The sequence below is a fragment of the Equus przewalskii genome, chromosome 3 (assembly GCF_037783145.1).
Source record: "Equus przewalskii isolate Varuska chromosome 3, EquPr2, whole genome shotgun sequence".
Classification (NCBI taxonomy): Eukaryota; Metazoa; Chordata; class Mammalia; order Perissodactyla; family Equidae; genus Equus; species Equus przewalskii.
The window spans coordinates 43,937,398-43,958,591 of NC_091833.1; the positions used below are offsets into that span (position 1 = coordinate 43,937,398).

At 37.7% G+C, this 21,194-nt stretch overlaps 1 protein-coding gene across 16 annotated transcripts in view; it reads right to left on the reverse strand.

The window, feature by feature from the left end:
• PDLIM5 (PDZ and LIM domain 5) overlaps positions 1–21,194 on the reverse strand; it is a 196,684-nt gene that overhangs the window by 15,370 nt on the left and 160,120 nt on the right. For all 16 annotated transcript variants that reach the window (XM_070614275.1, XM_070614280.1, XM_070614282.1 and 13 more), the window contains one exon: positions 8,476–8,650. In XM_070614275.1, coding sequence (XP_070470376.1) covers positions 8,476–8,650 — 175 coding nt within the window. The remainder of the gene's footprint in view (positions 1–8,475; positions 8,651–21,194) is intronic.

Below are 21,194 nucleotides of genomic sequence, written 5' to 3' on the forward strand. Positions count from 1 at the left end.
AAGGGCTATGCAGATGTAACTGAGTTCCCTAATCAGCTGACACTGAGTTAATCAAGATGTAAGTTAGCAAAAGTGAGGCCATCTTGTTTTGCTACATGGCCCCAGCCCTGTGTGACAACTCACTGCTCTGCACGTACTTTAAAAAATTCACATGCTCTCCTGATTTATGGCCTCCACTTACGTATGTACTCCCTGATACCTGGATAAATTAAAACTTTGTTCTATGAGTTTCTCTCCAGGAACAGGCTGACCACAGGTGGGAAACACACCTACAAGGTATCCATCACAGCTGACAGAAGAATAGAACAATGTGATTCCTGGAGCCCGTGATGCCTGGAGCCCAACATCCCTGAAGCCCCTCTTCATTGCCCATCTTCCCTATAACTGCCTCAAGATTCTGTAAACCTTGAAGGTGGGTTATAAGTCATTAGTCATCTGTCTTCCAATTAGCTGGCTAATCTAATTAAACTTCCTTTCTCAATCTCCAACTTATTGTGATTAATTGGCTCAGATCACAGTGAGCAGAGTGAGCTGCTGCTCAGTATCAAAGAGAGATTATCCTAGATGGGCCCTGGCTTTACCAGGTGAGCCCTAAGACAGCTAAAAAGCAACAGCAGACGCTCCCCTGCTGGCCGAGGAACAAAGCAGTCATGTTGTGAACTCCCTAAGGTGGGGTGGACTCTGGAAGCTGAGGGCCTCAGACCTACAGCTGTAAGGAACTGAATTTGGCCAACAACCTAAATGAGCTTGGAAGAGGGGACCCTGACCTCTAGACGAGAACTGCAGCTCAGCTGACACTGGATTTCACCTGGGCAGATGCTGAGCAAAGGATTCAGCTAAGCCATGCCCAGACTTGTGACCCACAGAAACTGTGAGAGAATAACTTGTGTTGTTTTTAGTCATCTGAGTCTTCTTCTTTTCTTTACTTTAGCTACAGATTGTTTAACTTTGTTGATCTTCTAAAAAAAAACCAACTTTTGATTTCATTGAGTTTTTTATTTAAAAAAAATTCTCTATTTCATTGATTTCCTCTGTAATCTTTATTATCGCCTTCCTTCTGCTTGCTTTAGGTTTAGTTTGCTCTTCTTTTTCTGGTGTCTTAAAATGGAAGGTTATGTATTGATTTGAGATAATTTTCTTCTTTAATACAGACAGTTGCAGCTATAAATTTCCCTCTAAGCACTGCTTTAGCTGCACTGAATGTTTTGCTGTATGTTTTCATTTTCATTCATCTGGAAGTATTTTCTGATTTCCCTTGTGATGTCTTCTCTGACCCATTGGTTATTTAGGAGTGTGTTGTTTAATTTCTACTTATTTGTGAATTTCTCACATTTTCTTCTGTTATCAATTTCTAATGTCATTCCATTCTTGTCAGAGAACATACTTTGTATGACTTCAGTCCTTTTACATTTATTGAATCTTGCTTTATGGCTTAATATATGGTCTATCCTGGAGAGAATGTTCCAGGCGCATTTAAGAAGAATATATATTCTCCTCTTGTTAGATAGGATGTTCTATTGATGTCTGTCAAGTCTATTTAGTATATAGTGTTGTTCAAGGCTTCTAATTCTTGTTGACTTTCTGTGTAGGCCTTACATCCATTACTGAAAATGGTGTACTCAAGTTTCCAACTATTATTATTGAATTGTCTATGTTGTTCCCTTCTATTCTGCCAGTTTTTGCTTCATGTATTTTGAGGCTCTGTTGTTAGATGAATGTATGTTTATAATTGTTATACCTTCTTGATGGGTTGAATTTTTTATCACTATAAAACGTCCTTCTTTGTCTCTAGTAACAAGCCTTTTCTTAACACCTATTTTATCTGATTAGTACAGTCACTCCAGCTCTCTTGTGGTTACTATTTGTATGATAAATCTTCTTCTATACTTTTACTATTTGTATATTTTAATTTAAAAGTGTGGTCTGTTATAGGCAGCATATAGTCAGATGATTTTATCTACTTTGCCACCCACTGTCTTTTAATTAGAGTGTTTAATCTATTTACATTTAATGTAATTACTGATAAGGTAGGATTTACAAGTGCCATTTTGTTTTTTGTTTTCTCTATGTTGTGCCTTTTTTTTTTTGAGGAAGCTTAGCCCTGAGCGAACATCTGCCCCCAATCCTCCTCTTTTTGCTGAGGAAGACTGGCCCTGAGCTAACATCTGTGCCCATCTTCCTCTATTTTATATGTGGGACGCCTGCCACAGTGTGGCTTGATAAGCAGTGTGTAGGTCTGCACCTGGAATCTGAACTGGTGAACCCCGGGCCACCAAAGCAGAATGTGTGAACTTAACCACTGCGCAACCAGGCTGACCCTTATGTCGTATGTCTTTTTTGTTCCCTTTCCTACATGAAAGAATGAAAGAGGAATCAAGGTCATCGGCTGACAGTGAGGACAGGAAAGGAGGTATTGGAAGTTTAAGGAGAAAGGAGAAGATATGAAATGGCTTTCTGGGAGAGTGGGAAAGTAAACGTACTAGAGAACTTTTGTCACTATTAAGAACACACCTGAGATTAACAGTCAAGAATTTAAAGTGACACTGATTAGTATGGTTGTGGGTTCCCTCCAGCACATTCTTCAGTTCAGGTGTGGGCAGAGTAGACCAACAGTTGATGTTATCCAGGCTAGTGATTTAGTTAAGTGAATACGGTGAAATGAGAGATGGGCAAAGGAATTGAGGATGTATACAAAGGAGTGAGTATTAATTATAATGACTGACTATGGAATTCAGACTGGATAAAAAGGGAAGGGAGGATACTAGGACCTGAGAGACAGTGAAAAGGTATTTGGATCAATGAATTAGAAGTTGCTGGGAGGTGGGAGGTGGGAGGTGGGGGGTGGTCAAAGGATTGCTGGACTTGAGGTAATAGAGAAAGAGCGAAAATACAGGTGATAGTTCTTGAAGTAAGTGGGATGCTTAAAATGAGATTATGGAGGAACTCTAGTTAACGGTAAAGATAAGATCTAGGGTATGACTGAAATTCGGTGGCTGAAGTCGGCTAGAGGGATCGCTAAAGTAGAAGATGTCAGGAAATTAAGAGACCTGGCTACTAAAAGAATAATATATATAGATCACCAAAATGGATTTCCATTATTAACATATTTTCCTGAGGCAAGACTGATTTTTCAACTTTACAACTGTGACAATTTAGAACCCTATAGATATAGATACTTTTCCTAAGTACCATGATTCAGGACTCCTTACTAGGGACATAAGGGTCGTACATATATATTTCTTATATTGCTATAAGGGTAGTATGTACCGCTCAGGTACTGACATTATTGTGTTAGGGTTATCTGTGCCAGGGCTTTAACTTCTCTATCAGATGACAAAATACACATGAAAACAGGTATGACAACTTGCACATAAGTTTTCTTTTTTCTTTACTATTTATTTTGTTTATTGAGATATAATTGACATATAACATTGCATAAGTTTAAGGTGTACAATTTGTTGGTTTGATACGTTTATATATCGCAATATGACTACTGTCTCTTTTGTTGTATAAAAGTGTTGTTTTATAAGTAGACTATTGAACCTTAATTGTTAGCCATTCCTTTCAAACAAAAGAAACTGGTTGTTGAAGCTGGATAATCCCCTCTCCCCTTCGCACCAATAGGATTCTGGATCTATCTTATCAGATTTACCACGTTGACATGGTCGTTGATTTGCCTGTTTGTATTTTTTACTGGAGTGTTTAATTGTATTAGTTTGTTGGGCTGCCTTCACAAGGTACCACAGCAGGGGTGGCTTAAACAACAGGAATTAGTTTTTTCACAATTTTGGAGGTTAGACGTCTAAGATCAAGGTGTCGGCAGGGTTAACTTCTAAAGCCTCTCCCCTTGGCTTAGAGCTGGCCATCTATGGGCGTCTGTGTCCTAATCTCCTCCTTCTTATAAGGACATCAATCATATTGGGTTAGGGTCTACCCTAATGACTTCACTTTACCTCTTTAAAGACCCTATCTCTAAATATAGTCACATTCTGAGGTTCTGGGGGTTACGTCTTGAACCCTATCAAATTCAATATGAATTTCGGCAGAGGCCACAATTCAGTCCATAATATGGACTAAGCCAAAGGAACATGTTTGTGAGTTCTATATCAGTGGTGCCTAAAAGTGGTGGCACACAAACTACCCAATGAATGTTGCTTATAAAATGACTATATTTCTACATTAGATAAGAAACCGGAAAAGTGAACCCCAGGCTATCTATATGAGTGTAAGAATGCGTGCATGTGGTACAAAGTCATTTTGGCGGGGAGGTAAGAACCTTTAATTGTTCAATCTATCTATTATTTACTCTCGTCTTTCTCACTTATATATATTCAAACATTATGAAGAAAAGTACACTGCTACACTCTTAAGTTAAGGCAGGTCTCCTTAAGCTGTTTTTTCTCCCTGATTTAATACAGTAGCATATATGATTATATGTATACATCTTCATAATAGTTATGTATAGTACACATATTAATATATCTTGGTGTCTATTTTCTTTACACAAAATTAGAACCATACTTTATTTAGAGTTCTGTACTTCTTTTTTTTATCTTAATATAATACTATAAACATTTTCTTAAATAGTTATAGTTCAAAGCATGAATAAAATTTAAAGTTAGATCTGGGCTCAAATTCAGGTTCTCTCATTTACTATCTATGTGACTTCTGGCAAATACGTAACTTCTCTGTCCTAAGTTTTCTCATCTGTGCAATTAAGGCAATAACAGCAATGGTCTCACAGAGTTATTATGAGAATTCAGGAAAAATTCTTAGGGTAACATTCGGCATATGCTAAGAACACATTAAACAATTATTGTTATTATCTGAAAACAGGATCTTAATGGCACTATAATATTACATCACATAGATGCTGAAGATTTATGTTCATTCGCATTTTTCACTACAGTAAATCTGAAACCTTGGTCTACGTCTTGCTCATAAATCTTGGTCTGTGTCTTTGGTTGTTTCCTTAAATTCAGGAGCTAACATATTAAGCCAAGAAAGCTTTTGTTTTCGAGTAAAATCTTAACCAGAAGGGAAAATAAAACCTATTAATAAAAGAGCGGTCAGAGATTGAAATGGATGGTGAGACAGACAAAAAACTCTGAGGCCTCTCCTTGGGGTAACGGGGATGGCTCTGCTTATAAGCAAAGTTTGAAAATCACTGAGCAAGAAACAAATCAATAATGTTAAAATTCCCTCTCACTGGATTAAACAATGGGTTGACTGCAATTGTTCTGATGCTGTGCTGCAGGCAAAGACGGAACAATAGGATTGTGGCTATTTTTTTAAAGCAGTCTATATCTAAGAAGAAATTCGAGCACCATAAATTCTTTCTGTCTTTCACAAAGATGATAAGAAGCTAAATGTGAATGGCGCATTTAACTCCAAGTAATACAAGTGGTCAATAGATTTTAATGCCACTAGATGTAACACTCAAGAAATAAGGTAGAGTTTTGATAAGCCCATTCTATAAGGGACACTAAAATGTGGTTTTGGCCAAATTAGCCTGATTTTCTATTTCCCTTTATACCAGCACTCCAACAGTCAGTCCATTCATGAATATAAAGGTCAAAGGCATGGTACTTCCATCATAAACAGACTGGAAATGTTCCAAAGCAACCTTAGTCAAGGCTTCAGTAAAATTTCCTAAAATTTAACACCCTATCCATATGTAAAAGCAACTAATCCAAGTAATGCCTAAACAATACAATTTAGGCAAAACACGTATAATCTTTTCGAGGTTCAAATAAACCAAAAAATTTTAAACATTAGATCCAAATAAAATGATGTGTATAATTTTAAGCTAAATATGTTCTATAAGAGATATCTAGTTCAGTATTAATGTTGAGTGATTTAGGTTTCCGAGGTTTTCCAAAAACAATTAACTTTGTTAAAACAAACAAAATCCACCAAAATGGATTTCCCTTTTTAATATATTTTCTTTAGAAATGTTTTTGAAAATTTTAAATATTTAGAAAATAAATACAAAATAAAACAATATAAATTACAAACAAATAATATAAATTATAAAGGAATCTTAAACTTCTCAGAGTTTGCCAGGTTGCAGTATTCTATATTCAAACTATCAAGCCTGCAACTGCAGCTTGTTTTTAAAACAGGTGTCCAAGAGAATGTCACTTGATCTAAGGCTCCCTGCTCTGGTAAGTGATACTGAAAACCGAGGCCAAGAACTAGAATTATACTTTGATGAGGTCTGTGAACTGACCACAATCTATTCAAGCTGCGGTAGCACTTGAGCACCAAGCAAATGCGCACGTTAATTACTGTTATATGAGCTTGACATGAACTAATACCTGGTCCTATTAACTTCCCTAGGAGATGAAGCTTTAACGCTTAACTGATAACAAGTGCTGGTATAATCCAGACAATATAAAATTTAACAGATGAGGGGGCAGTAAGTGGTGGCCATTCATGTTGTTAACATAATATATATTTATTTCACATGGCAGGAAGATGATGCATTAAAATTACATCCTGGTCTAGCATTAAAACTGAAACCAAGGAAGGTATGGGTGGGGAATGTAATTTCTGTTTTGATCTTCATATTTTCTTCATACTAAGTTTTTCAGATGTGCTGTAGTGATTACAGGATGTTACAGAATTTGATAATCACACAACAAGAAGAAATCAGCAACTTATACAGTTTGACGCTTTGTTAACCCATCCAGTAATTACTTGCTTACAACAGCACACAAATAGCAGCCGTGAATCCTGTCTTCATAACGGCGTTTTTATCCAGAATATTTTATCCCTAAATACCAGTCTAGGTAACCAAAGTGCCCTAACTTACAGAAACATGTTACAAGTCAGAGCTTTTACTTTATTAATATTAAACTTAAAAAATACAGTTAGTAACTAAAAACATTGTTTCGCTTTGGGGACAAAGCAATACTACACTAGATTTTCTAACAGTTTAAATATTTCTGTGAGGCAGTAACCCTAAAGTAGTACTGTCCAGAAAATGACTCTAGCCAAATCGACACTATGGCCTGAACGATGGCAAGTCCGGAGTCACGTGTGATCTCTTCAAGTCACACGCTCACTGAGCGCCTTCTGGGTGCTGGACACTGCACTCGACTCTGAAACCTCTACTGACTCTCTCCTTCTCCCCATAACCACCATCACTAGCCCCAGCGCCACTGGCTAGCTCTTACCAAGCAGGTACTCACTGAGGAAAACACAACAGAAGTGAAAAACAACAGCTTGCAAAATACGATATCACGATTCCATTTCTGTAAAACATCTGTCCTTCTGTGTGTGTGTTTTCAAGTGTGAACTAAAATATTAACAGCAGTTATCTGGGGAGGTGAAATTATGAATGAACTTTTATTTTTGCTTTCTGTTTTTCTATATTTTTGAAACGTCACAATGAACATGGACTACCTTTAAAATACAAAAGCTATTTTATTTGTAATCACGTACTGTGTGCTGTATTCTTGACACATTTATTATTTAATGGTTAAGGAGGAGAGTATTTATGTCTGGTTCTTAAATAAGGTAGTGAGGCTTGTCTCCATTTTGAGTATTAACTAGAAACATTATCCTAGACAATAATTATGTAACAGAGGCAGGGAAAATGCAAGCAAGTCTCAACCTCATTCAACTTTAGGGAAGCCATTGTTTCAACCATTTCAAAACAGGATAAATTAAAAATGAGGAGAGAGCTTGAGCAGTCATTTCAACCGATCATTTGTCACTGCCAACAAAGCCACTCACCAAGAGGGAACAAGGTCCTGCTGGGGGGCTCCCTGGAGCCAACACCCACACCTCTACCTCCTAACGGTTTAAAAGCCACTTATTAAGAAATGCTCAGAGATTTAGTAAGTGCCAGGATAGTACACTCATTTAAGATCTCTGGGCCTTTTTTCTTTCTTGGAATTTAAGAGACAATAAAATAGATTTGGATAAAAAACATTTTAAAGAAGCAGGTTATGACCGATCTAATATTTAAAGCATTAATGAATAGATCTGAAGGTAATTATATCTCTCAGTGCTTAGGTATTTGAAAATCCAATTTCTTTTCTCTAGGGCTCAAAGTTCTTTATTTTATGTCACTAGTCATTTTTCATCTGAATGAAAGTCCTCACTTTTATAATTTGTAAAATAATGAAGTTCAGATAAATGATCCTAAGGGTCCCTTCAAGTCTTAAAATTTTATTCTCTGAAGGGCCACATTAATCATTATTTTTCCTTAGTTCTGATAGGAATTAATAACTGACAAAATGGGCATTTTTAGTTTTATTTTCACAGAGCTCAGAATTACTTTTCATTAAAATAGATTCTAACAAATATATATATTCATATTTATCTATTTCAGTAATAACTATTACATAGAAATATGGCCAAGAATATTTTCACTAAGAAAATTTCAAATCTTTCAGAATATTAAAAAGAAATCCATACTGGTATTAAGTACTTTCAAGAAAATTTCAAAAACAAACAACCAACCTGATGACCTGGTTGCAGTGGGCGCACATTGGGGTCCGCTTCCCAGCTGGAATGTGCTCGGCTCTCTGCACTAGAGTATCCTGGTCGCCTGGCTGGGGCTGCCCCCCTGCTGAGCTGGCTGGTGCCCCTGCTCCTGAGGAAGTCGCACTGTTTGAGATTCTTCCAGTGGAAGGTGCTGGGGTTAAAATACAGAAGGATCAGAACGAGAATAAGCCAAATATAAACTTTTTCTAATAATCAAATGATAATACTACTTAAAAAAATAATCTATTCACTTGCTTATATACTCACTCACTCACATTTATAGAGAGGTTATGTACCAAACACTGGACTGTGACTACAGAAATAATTAGAAAAGAAAATCCAGGATTACCACACAGTGAAAGAGACACGACAGCCGACTGCACAGGGTTGTAGGAAAAGCAGAGTCACCTCTGCTTCCAAGAGGAGGTGTGGTTACGGCGAACATCGACAGTGAGGCCCTTCCAGTCATCCAGACACCTCGGCTAACCATTAACTAGATTTAACTCCAAATACTTCACAGGCACATTAGAAATCTCAGTGTGTTGAAGATAACAAAACCAAAAACGAACTCACTGTCCTTCTTTCTCTTCCGTATTCTCTCAGTAGACTGAAATCAGTCACCAGTCATGACAAGAGCTCCCTGAGAATTACCTTAGGGCCTCCCGTCCCCCATCGGATGGTACAACGGATCCTGCTGATTTTACATCAGAGTTCCTGATTGCGTCCCCCACCTCCATTCCCGCACTACTGTCCTGGTTTAGATCCTCAATATCTTCCACCTGGACTAACTGCCAAACGTCTAGTCCTCCTTAAATTCATCCTCCCAGCTGCCACCTAGGACTGAAATCTTAGCCAACCACAACTCTGCATAAACCATTTCAAGGATCTCCCTCTTCTTTAACCATAGAATGCAGTCCACGCTTCTGAGTGCTGCATCCGGGTCCGTCCCGTGGTCTCTGCCTGGCCCCAGCTTCCTCTTGCACCGCTCTCGGCCTCTCTCTGTATGTGACAGCAATACCAGACTGCCTCACTTTTTCCTGTGACTACGCCTGTCTAGGCGCAGGCTGTCATCACTGTCATTTCTCTACCCTTCTTCCTATTTACCTAGTAACCACTACTTATTGTTTATGATTCAGCCCAGAAGTCCACTGCTCCAAAAATCCTCCCTAAACCACCTTTCCCCACTGTACCCTCCACATAATCCACATTAAATGTTTCTCCTCCACGTTCTCATAATTTTCTCTGCATGACTTTATTATTGCTTTTACAACATATATGTATCTTTTCCTCTCCAACTAGATAGAAAGCTCCCTGAGGGCAGGAACTATGTCTTATTCATTACCCTAGAACTAATACAGTATCTGAAATGAATAAATAAACTGGAATCAACACATTAATGAATGAATGTGAAAACTGTGAGGGATGGAAACCAATGGAAGGCCTGCTCCTTACCCATAGGCAATTAAAATGCAAGGGAAGAAAAAGACATTGAAAAGGTTTAAAAGGAACAACTTTTAAGAAAAGCATATAAATAAATAAACACAGTGTCTGTCTGTCTGTGTGCATATTGACAGGATACATATTAAAGTTGTGGTTAGAACTGGATAGGATTAATTAGGAAAACTGAAAGGATAACTCTCCCTCACCGGAAGAAAGCCTGTTTGTAATGATGTGCAATTACAGATCCAGAAACCCCGTTTATAAACACAGCACATCTCCTACAGTGCTCCGCCCGGCACTTGAGCTGTCAAACAGCACTTCACAGGCCAGGGAGCCTACTATTGCCCATGCTTCCAGTGAGTCAACTGGACTAGGAACATGGTTTCATTCTCTTGGACTCACATTTTCCCTTATAGAAATGGGAAAGAAAATCACTGTAATATTCACTTTGCACATTCTCTTCCTTGTTACCTCAGCACAGCACAACTGCCTCCTCTGTGAGCCTTCAATTTCTATCTCCAGGCCTGAGTTCCCTCGGAGCGCCTGATATGCATTTTTCAATGCCAAAACCTGTTCCTGTCTTTAAATTCAAGACATGCAAAACGGATTTCACCTTCTTGCACACACTACCAGCTCCTCCTAAGAATTCCTATAGGTTTGGATTCTCACACGTACTCAGGCGCAGCCCTCTGCCTCCTACAGCCCTGACAGTTAGTCCCCAGATGCTAACACCTGTTTCACTGTAAATGTTTCCAAGGTCTGTCCCTTCTTTTTAATCCAAACCCACGCTCTATCCTTTGAGTCCTGGTCTTGAATCCCTCAAGCCTGGACAGTTACAAGTCTCCAAACCAGCCTCTCTGCTGCCTGTCTCTTTTTCAACCTATTCTGCTAGATTCCTTTTCCAAATACACTACTCTGGTCCTATTTACTTGCTTGTAAAGCTTCCGTAACTCCCCACTGCAAACTAGACGCAGTCCTGACAGTCCGGTTCCTCAGTGAGTGCACCCTAATCTTCACTAAAGCCTTGTCTTTGATGCTCACCTACATCCCTGTCCTCATCAACATACTCGATTGTACTTATTTAATATTTAATTTGGGCATCACTATCTGAAGGCACTATTCTCAGATCCTTATAACAGCTCTATGATTTAGGCACGATTAGCACCATTTTTTAGTCTATCTGAGGCAAAGAGAGGTTAAGAAATCAGCCCAACGACACACAGCAAATAAAGGGCAATCCTTAACCCAGGCAGTCTGGCTCCAGAGTCTGTGCTCCTAAACGCTATGCCATAGTCTACTCACTGTCTCTTGGACATGCCATGCCAGACCCTACTTCCATGACCCTCAGCCAATGAAACGTCCCTTTCTCCACTACCAGTCATAGTTTTCCCATTCTGCAAGGCTCACGGGAGGTCCATTTTTTCCCCAGCATCCCTGAGCATCCCAGCCAGAAGTGTTCTCTCGCTCCTTTTAACATCTGTAACAAGTCCGCCTGTATAATTTACTTGGTATTTATCAATATCCTGTAGTATCTTTTCCTTCCTAAGTCAATGATAAACTCTTAAAAAATGAGGACAGACTACATACTTCTTTCTACCCACTACCAGAAAACTGCCTTTACAAATAGAAAGCAAAAAATTAATATTTAATCAAATAAATGAAAGACAATGTTCCAAATCACTTTCATTTTGCATTTTTAAAGAACACTGTTAAGACAGATATTTTAAAAATGTGGATTAGCTTCAGGATTTCAAACAGTGGGAAAGTTAGCAATTGAAAAATCTGAAAATCAGACCTCAAAGAGAGTCAAACCCTTTCATCTACCATATGCCTTTATTTTATCACATTATCTATGCATAAGCCCTAAAGTACTGAGTCACTGAGACATTTTTAGCAATAAAAGAGCATAGTAATTCTCCATCAGTCATTGTAAAATGGGACATAATCCATCTGGTCCGTGCCTCAAGGAGAAGGTACCTGGGGAATGAACTTATTTAACATGAGAAGCCATTCTTAACCACGAAACATGTGACTGTGTCTTAAACACATAGAAAAAGACTCTAAACTTGCTGCTGTTCCTTTCTTGGGAAGAAAAACCTTGCTTTCTGTTACGGCCCCATTTTAACCACTTTGGATAAGACAGAAATTCTCACACCTCCGTTTTGTTGCTGTGTTGCTAGCACGTTGGCCCGCACACAACGCTACACAAGCCCTGCTAATTACCAGGCCCGGGACGCTGCCAAGGCACAGTTACTTCCCGAATGAACACAGTGACGCTTCACTTCTTCAGACTGAATTTCTCACTACTCGAGCACAGCAACGGGTGACTTTTGAGCCGTCAGGTGCCAAGCCTGGGCCTCTGCTCGGCCTGGCTTACTGGGAAAGGGAGGTGTGAGAAGGTGAGGTCTGGGGAGAGAGGAAGCATCACACTTTGAGCCCTGCTTCCTTCATAATTCTGTGGAGAAGTGCACTCCCAGACGGAGAAAAACAGTCTTGCCTGGGCAGTACAGAGACCAAATGCTCCAAATTTACAGAACTCAGCATAAAAATCACTTCCGTAGAAAAAAACATACATCTCTTTAGAGATGGCAGTTTGCAGATGATAATCTACTTATTTGTAAGAAAAAATAGTTTTTTCTTTTAAGTTCTAGTAGAATTATTGAATAGGAGCACTGAATTAGCCCCATTTCATAACCTAGGAATCTAAGTCACAAAAAATTTAAGTGACTTATTCAAACTGAATAATGAGTGAGTCAGTAAAGTGTCATGAGAACGTTAGAAGGAAGTCAGTTCTTGACGCATTTTCCTTGTTAACCTTAATTTTGAGCAACTTCTATTAAATTTGGCTTCTTTTGTGGCTAATCTCTACCCCACTGGGACCATGTTTGAAAATTAATTTTTTTTCTTTTGTATCAAATACATTTCAGCACCACAAAACTTACCCAAAATGTAAAGTCACCAGCTACTCTTCAAACAACTAGTGTTGGTGAGAATATCTTTGATTAACTTTAGAATTGTCACTGACAAGTCTTCTACAGGTTTAGAATGACATACATTCGTACTTATTCTATGCTTCTGTTTTTCAGCACCATGATAGTCAAACCCAAGATTACAAAGATTATCATTAAATAAGTAAACATAAATTAGTGGGAAACCTAGCAGCATACTAGAATACTTTCTCAGTATATAATACATAAAGTTGTCAGTTTAATCAAGTAAAATATATTCAACCCAGAATATGCTGAGTTGCTAGTTCCTAAAATATTTGTCATAGTGATATACTGAGAATTCTAAGGGGTAATACTTTCTAAAAAAGCAAACAGACTCCTGACTTATTAAACGTGAAATTTAATTTACTACAAACAAATAAACATCTCTTTTGGACTATGGACTATAAATTGGAGACAAGGAATTTTAAAAAAATGGACCATATAATATTCCTTAATTTAGTAGAATACCTACCTCCTGTTATTGGGTAAATCTTTGTGATACATCATTTGGAAAGATACAGTGAATATTCTTTACCCTAGAAAGATCTTAATTTCATTTTTCCTCAAGCAGACTGAGGTTTGCATTATTTAGCAAATTAGTTAACACAAGTTTTAAGCAATCTTATCCTGAGATTTAATTTTCTCTTCTAATTACTGAAAGGCCCTAACCAAGTGACTATCAAGTTTATCCAAGTAACTTCATTAATGGGCCACATAAGTATACTATTGGGGATTTGTATAATATTATATTATGTGTTATGTATACATATATTACATGCGTAATATATAACATCATAAAATAATATGTAATATATAAGGAATTGGAAACTATCTAATTACTTACTATATGCTTCAAAAATAGCTGAACTCACTAAAAGGCATTTGTTTATATAGTTTCCAGAGAGAAAAAACAGATTAAGATGAACAGAATTCCTGATAGTACAAAGTGTGAATTCTCTGAAAATAGATGTTTTCTAACTGCACTAAGAATAAGGTGAGTTATTTGACATTTTTGTTTTCTATCCCTGTTCAAACAAGGCTGTTAACTCTAAACCAATACACTCAAAAAAACCAAGTAGTGAGGATTATAGTGTACATGTTAATCATCTCACCAGAACGTACTCACACAGGCATGAAATTCATCAGTTAACTCTCTCGGTTCAAGTCAAATTATTCAACTCCCAGTAAAATATTCTTAGTACTGATACATGCTAGGTAAAAAAATACTACATTATGTCAAACTTTACTTGGAAACGTAATGTAAGTCAATGGGGCTGGGGGATGATATCCCAAAAAGTAAACTTAAGTGAAAAGCGATGTTGCTAGTATCTTCTAAGGCAGGTTACTCCTACTAGATTTTTGAATTGCTGAACACACCACTCAGTAGGTGAGCAAGTCTGGTGTTGGAAGATGAACTGCTCAGGACAATATGAGCTACACATAACCTGATGACTTCTTACACCTCCACGGTACACCCTGGTCTAAGCACCACCGTCTCTTGCTTGACTTATTGCAGTGACTGCCTATAGATCTTGCTTCACCCTTGCCAACAAGAGGTCAGTAAAAACTAGGTCAGATAATGATACTCTTCTGCTCAAAACCCTCCAATAGCTTCCTTCTAACTCAGAACTGAAACCAAAGGTCCTACAGAATCTAGTCCTGCTCTTTCTCTGATCTGATCTGCCATTACCCCTATGCCCACTATATATGAGGCACACTGGCTTCCTTGCTGTTTCTCTAAATGGCCAATATGCTTCTGACTCAGGGTCTTTGTACTTTCTATTCCTTCTGCCTGGAAATCTTTTCTCCAGCCGTTTGTACGGCTTGCTCCCTCACTTCCTTCAGGTTCTGTGCTCAAAGGCCATTTTATCAACATGGCTTTCTCTGACCATCCTATATGAAAACAGCAACCCCTTCCCCTACAAACCAGCATTCTCTATACTCCTTAACTGTTTTACCTCTCTCCATAGTGCTCATCTCCATCTTACATACACTTTTTTTATTTCTTTTTAAAAAATCTCTCTCTCCACACCTTGAGACCAGGGCTGCTGTCTATTTAATTCGTTGCTCTAACACCTGGAACAGTCCCTGGCATATTGCTTAATAAATCTTTGTTTAGAGAATGAATAACCCCAGCACCAAAACTATTGTCTTCCCACTAAAAGGAGCCAGACTCCTTAGAGAAACTGCTGATTCTAGGATTGGGGCAAAAAATGAACATGGGAAGTCTAGAATATCTTGTCAACTTAAAACAGCAGAGCAGCTCTCCAAGACTACGAGAGTTGTCTCAAATGTACTCCAAGAAGCACGTGGGGCAGTTTGAGCACTAACAAGAATAAGAACCACAAAGGACTGAAACGCTGGAAATATGTTTAAACCCACGAGCTCACAATAACTCCAGAATTTAAAAAAACTGCATTGATCTTCTTTAGAAGATGCTAAGGAACCAATTCATTATTTTAAAAACCAGTAAAATTTAATAAAGGGGAGGAATCAAGCTTTCATAATTTCTCACCTCATAAGTGATATTGCATTTATATCCCACTCATTCCCTTGCCATCTCTGAACTATTCTGAAGCAAATTCAAGGTCTGTCATTTAATACATAATATTTCAGTATGATCTTTAAAACAGTACTCTTTTTTAAAAACCTAACCATAATACCATTATTACACCTAAAATAAAATAATTTTTAACATCATCATATAACCAGCCAATTTTCAATTTTCTTCTGATTATCCCCTTATTAGTTTTCTATTGTTGTTTTAACAATTACTAAAAACTTACTGGCTTAAAAACAACCCAAGTGTAGTATTTTACTGTTCTACATGGATATTACTGGGCCAAAATCAAGGTGTTGGCAGGGCTGTGTTCTGAAGGCTCCAGGGAAAATTGTTTCCTTGCTTTTTCCAGCTTCCAGAGGCTGCCCAAATTCCATGGGTCATGGCCCCCTTCCACCACCTTCGAAGCCAGCAACAGCAGGTTGAGTCCTTACATTGCATCACTCTCACCCTCCCTTCTGCCTCCCTCTTTTTTTTTTTTTTTTTGAGGAAGATTAGCCCTGACCTAACATCTGCTGCCAATCCTCTTCTTTTTGCTGAGGAAGACTGGCCCTGAGCTAAGATCTGTGCCCATCTTCCTCTAGTTTATATGTGGGATGCCTACCACAGCATGGCTTGCCAAGCAGTGGCATGTCTGCCCCTGGGATCCAAACTAGCGAACCCCGGGCTGCCGATGCGGAATGTGCACACTTAACTGCTGCACCACCAGGGCTGGCCACCCTCTTTTACTTTTAAAGACGCTTGTGATTACATTGAACCCACCTGGATAATCTACATATTTTAAGATCAGCTGATAAGCAATGGTAATTCCATCTGCATCCTTAATTCCCCTTTGCCATGTAATATTAACATATTCACAGGTTCTGGGTATTACAATACGGATGTCTTTGTTGCAGGAAGTGCGCATTATTCTGCCTACCACACACATCCCAACACAATTTAATCAGGATCCAAATAAGGTCCATACATTACATTTGGTTGTTCGTCTCTTCAAGCTCTTCTCATCTGTAATTCACTTTATCTCCCCACTCCTTGCAATATACATGTAGAAGAAACCAAGTCTCTACTTATATATATGTGTGTGTATACACATATATACACACATTTACATCTGAACTTTTTTCTATAGTACAAAGTTTTAAAAAAAGAAATTTTATACATACTAAATTGTTTCATCTTTACAACAACATATAAGGTATTACTATTACTATTTAATGTATCAAGAATACAAAGCTTAGAAAGGATAAATGACTTTCCCACAGACATGTAGAACAATAATATAAAGCAAATGTGTTTTGAACAGCCACTTTGTACCAAATAACGTGTTAGGCTTTACCACTAAGAATAAGACAGACATGATTTACGCTCTCATGGAGTTTAAAGATGGTAAGAGAACAGAAACAGCCAATTATGTCATAATGGGATAAGTGCTAGAATGATGGAAAGATGATGAGTTTAATTACAGATATTCATTCACTTAGGATATACTGAAAGCCCACAATGCGGCAGGCACTCTGCTGTGCACGGGTGCACCAGAGGACAAAACATGTGCGGTCCCTTCCCTCCTAGAGCTCATAGTTGGGTTTTTTTGAGTTGGTAGTGCTTGTGGTTCGTCTAAGTACAGACTATTGAATGTATGAACCCAGGAAAAAGATCTGAGCTAGAAGAATTGAGTCAAGAGTCTTCAGTATGAGGATGATATTTGAGGCTGTGAGAGTTAATGAGATTGTTCAGGGAAAGAGTAGCATAAAAAGAGAAGAACTCTTAAGGCAGAAGGCAAATGACATAAATACCTTGGGGACAGAGAGAGGGAGGGGAAAAACCAGGAGGGTGCATTTCCAGGAGAGTGGAGAATTTGAGATCTAAAACCATTTCTGTCTGCCTCCAAAGCCTGTGTGCCTACGCATTCATCCTTCAAGCTATCATGTGCCTACTGTGTGCCAAGCTCTTTCTAGTCATGGCTTTAACTCATGAAAACACGAAGGGAGATCTCCCCAAATGTGATCTGAACCTGAGTACTAACTTCTGGACCATTTCAGCAGGAGGTGATAGTGATAACTGAGAAGAGTAATTTCTGCTATTTTAATTTCCTCAACGAGTCTGCTAGGATAAATTTAGGAATGATGTACGAAAGCATTATTTTTTATTTGCCCTGGGGTGCCTAATGGCTTAGATTCTCACTTTTAAGCCCTTCATGTATTCCATAAAAGATGAGTTTCCTACAGACATCTAACTTTCTTTCCCTAAACCTGGCTGCCCATACTTTTCAGCCATTATAATTAATGGCTTCAAAATTCTTGAAATAAAACATACAGATATAAGGCTAGAGTCTTCATGTTTTGAGGAACATTTAGGAGGATTTATGTATTCTGCTTCAGAAAGGGAAATAGAATTAGAGAGCCAAGATTTTTTCTAAGGATAAACAGACTTGTAGCATTAGAATGTTGAATCCATTCTGCTGTACAAACTCTATATTGGTATAAATATTTCAACTACTACATTTGAATTAAGATAAAGCAGCAGAGAAAGTTTTGGCAGTAAATCTAGGATAACCATAAAATATTTTTTTAATTCCTGGAATATTTCATTCTCATTAAATCATAAATAAGACTGATATAAAAAATACTAATGTACCCTCGCCAAAGAAAAAGAGACAAATGTCTACAGTCTCAAAAGGACAGAAGTCAGATGTGAGGTTTTATGGTGTGAAAAACAACTGGCTCAACTGGGAGGGGTATTCCTGTTATAAACGCTCAGGCTAATGCTGTACTCATATAAATAACTACCCTACATCAAAGTGACATGCGGGCACTCGGGGAGATAAAATATTATAATTCAACATCTCAGAGAGTATGTTCACAAAGGTATGGTAGAAATTTTACACATACTAAATTGGGTGGCAGTGATGGCAACACACTTGCTTATTATCGTGCACAGCAAGTGCCTTCTTCTCTGCCCTTCCCCAGCCATCTCAAACAGATGGTGGCCAAGAGCAGCACAGAATCTGTGCATTCTATCTGTCAAGCTGCTTATGATGGAAGCATAAACAACAGTCTACTCTTCATAATCCAGGCATGAAATCATATCCAGTAGAAACAGAAAAGGTTTAAAGTTAAGCCAAGATCTAGGATCAGAGGAAAGTACATTCTAGAGAGGTTTGTGCAAATTTTATTAAATGGAATCAAGGATTTTTTTATTCAATGATTAAAAGCAAAATTGGACAGATTAAACTATTATCGTTTCTCTAAGCAGTGGAGAATGCTGGTATGTATGCCATAAAGAATTGGAACAGGTGCGCCCAAGGCTGAGTATCAAATATTTCCACAACTTCAGGAGGTTAGTTTCTTCCATTAGCAACCAGCCTTTCAACTCTAAGAACCCAGATTAAACTGGATCTAGAGTGTCTTAATTAAAGTGAGTGTGGGGACTTGGATTAGGTTCCATCCTCTTCTTTCATAATTTCTTGCATCACACATCATCAAAATTCAGGATACACAGAGTTGCCTTTTTCTCCCTACTAACTGACCTTACACAGAAAACTTCCATTTGGTCAGAGTTACAAGTAAAAAAAACACAGTCTATACCTTGCAGACAAAGATATGAGATCTTAAAATGACTGGTTTTGCCATGATTCTACTAAAAATCAACAAATTTTTCATTTATCAGTTAGTTATATATATCTTATGTGATTTCCCAAATAATCTCCATATCACTGTCTCAATTACTGATTTTATAATGGAAAGACAAGTCCAGACTCTAGGTTAAAAAAAAAAAGGGGGGGAGAATAAAGAAAAAGTAACAAAAAAGAAAAACACAGATAAAATATTCACAGAAAAACAATCTGGGTAGTGACTCACGACCTCAAGGATACCAAAGCAGATCACTAGCGAACTCATACAGATTCTAGAAGGTAAGAATTTATTGAAAATATTAAATTTGTAGAATTTTGCTCATATTCAGATGAGAAAACCATAAAGACCTATATTAAAATTATTTATACTCACATTATATCTAAAATCCTTATCTCATTTCCCAAGTAACATGAAACCCAAATGGGCTTGGCTTTTACCATTTTCCCACCAATTTTCATCTTTTTCTATAAGTGAGAAAGCAGGCTCATCTCACAAATAAGGGAGAAATGTATCTCAGGTTTGAGTTGCTCATATAAATAGAATTCTTTTAATGTAGGCAAAAATACTGAAACAGAAAGGAAAAGAAAATTTAAGGAGATTTCTCCATGTCAAACAAAATCAACAATATCTCTAATGATGATTACAGGCTACCAGAAAACTTAAAACCTGGGATACTCCTTCCATTTCTATTACTACTACTAATTCTCTAAGACTTCTCTCTCAAGGAAAGTCATTAGATCTCCAAAATAAATGAAACTTTGTTATCATTTTCCAAAGCTATGCTTGAATTTCACATCTTTTAAAAGCAGAGAACACTGGTCAGCTATTTTATGCTGAAGCAGTACATCTAGCATAAAGATTAATGTTAAGATACACTTGGGCTCCTAGTTCTAATTTCTGGCATTGTGAACTCAGAAATGTCATCATGCTGGGTCTCAGTCTCCTGATCTGTAAGACAGCAACAATAATAACCACCTCAAAGTGTGCCAGGCTTAAATGAGGTATCATAAGTGTTTACTTACAGTCCCTTGAATGTTTAAGAAATGCTTCATCAATGTCAATTATTCTTAAACTCTGACATAGGATCTTACATGGTTAAGAAAAATAAAGTATCCACTCATTCAGCAACTGCTCAGAAAATACATTCAATGTTTTAGATGTAGGAACTCTTTTGGTATGAAAGCTACCTGCTCCCAGAGGTTTTCTTCTTACAGGTGATGCTCACAAGTAAACACACAACAGAGTGCCTTAGGATTAATGCTGCCAAGGGTGATCATAACTTTCAATAAAGTTTGCATTGACTGTGCAGAATTGTCAAGCATAATTTTTCTTATTCCTATGGTTTAAACCTAGGGTTGGCCATTCTTCTTCTGTAAATGGCCAGAGTAAGTATTTCAGGTTTTGTGGACCATATTATTTACATTGCAACCACTCAACTCTGCCACTGCAGCATGAAAGGAGACACAGAACACATGTAAACAAATAAGCATGGCTGTACTCCAATAAAACTTTATTTACAGAAACAGGTGGTGGGCCAGATGTGACCAAGGACCACAGTTTGCCAACTCCTGGTTTAAAGCATATGCATGAATAAGAAGGAATAATTCTTTATGAAAAGCATATATGAATAAATCCAGGTATCTCCCCTTATATAAGAGAAAATTTTAATCTCAGGATAAAAGGAAAATTGGGAGAAAGAACTTTCACAAGACCACTGGAAAGCTTCCAACATGGAAATAACTTTCAGTAAGAGGACATTTAGAAAGAAAAGAAAGAAAAATAAGACAGTTAATGGTTGTTACTTTTATTTTTTCTTATCTGAGAGTCATGATTCTAAATAAAAACTTCTTGTGTAAAGAGACAGAGCATATTTACATGCTTCACACCGTGGTTTTGACAATGGACAGCTCCAGTCCGGTCTTCATGGCAAGCGGACTGTTTAGTTTAATGATGTCAAAATGCAGGGGAGCAGATGGCAATAAAACATTATTAGAAGAGATGAAACATACGCAACTGGTAGCAGTTTACTTATTCATATAAAAATTTTAAAATGGAACCAATAAATCTATCCAT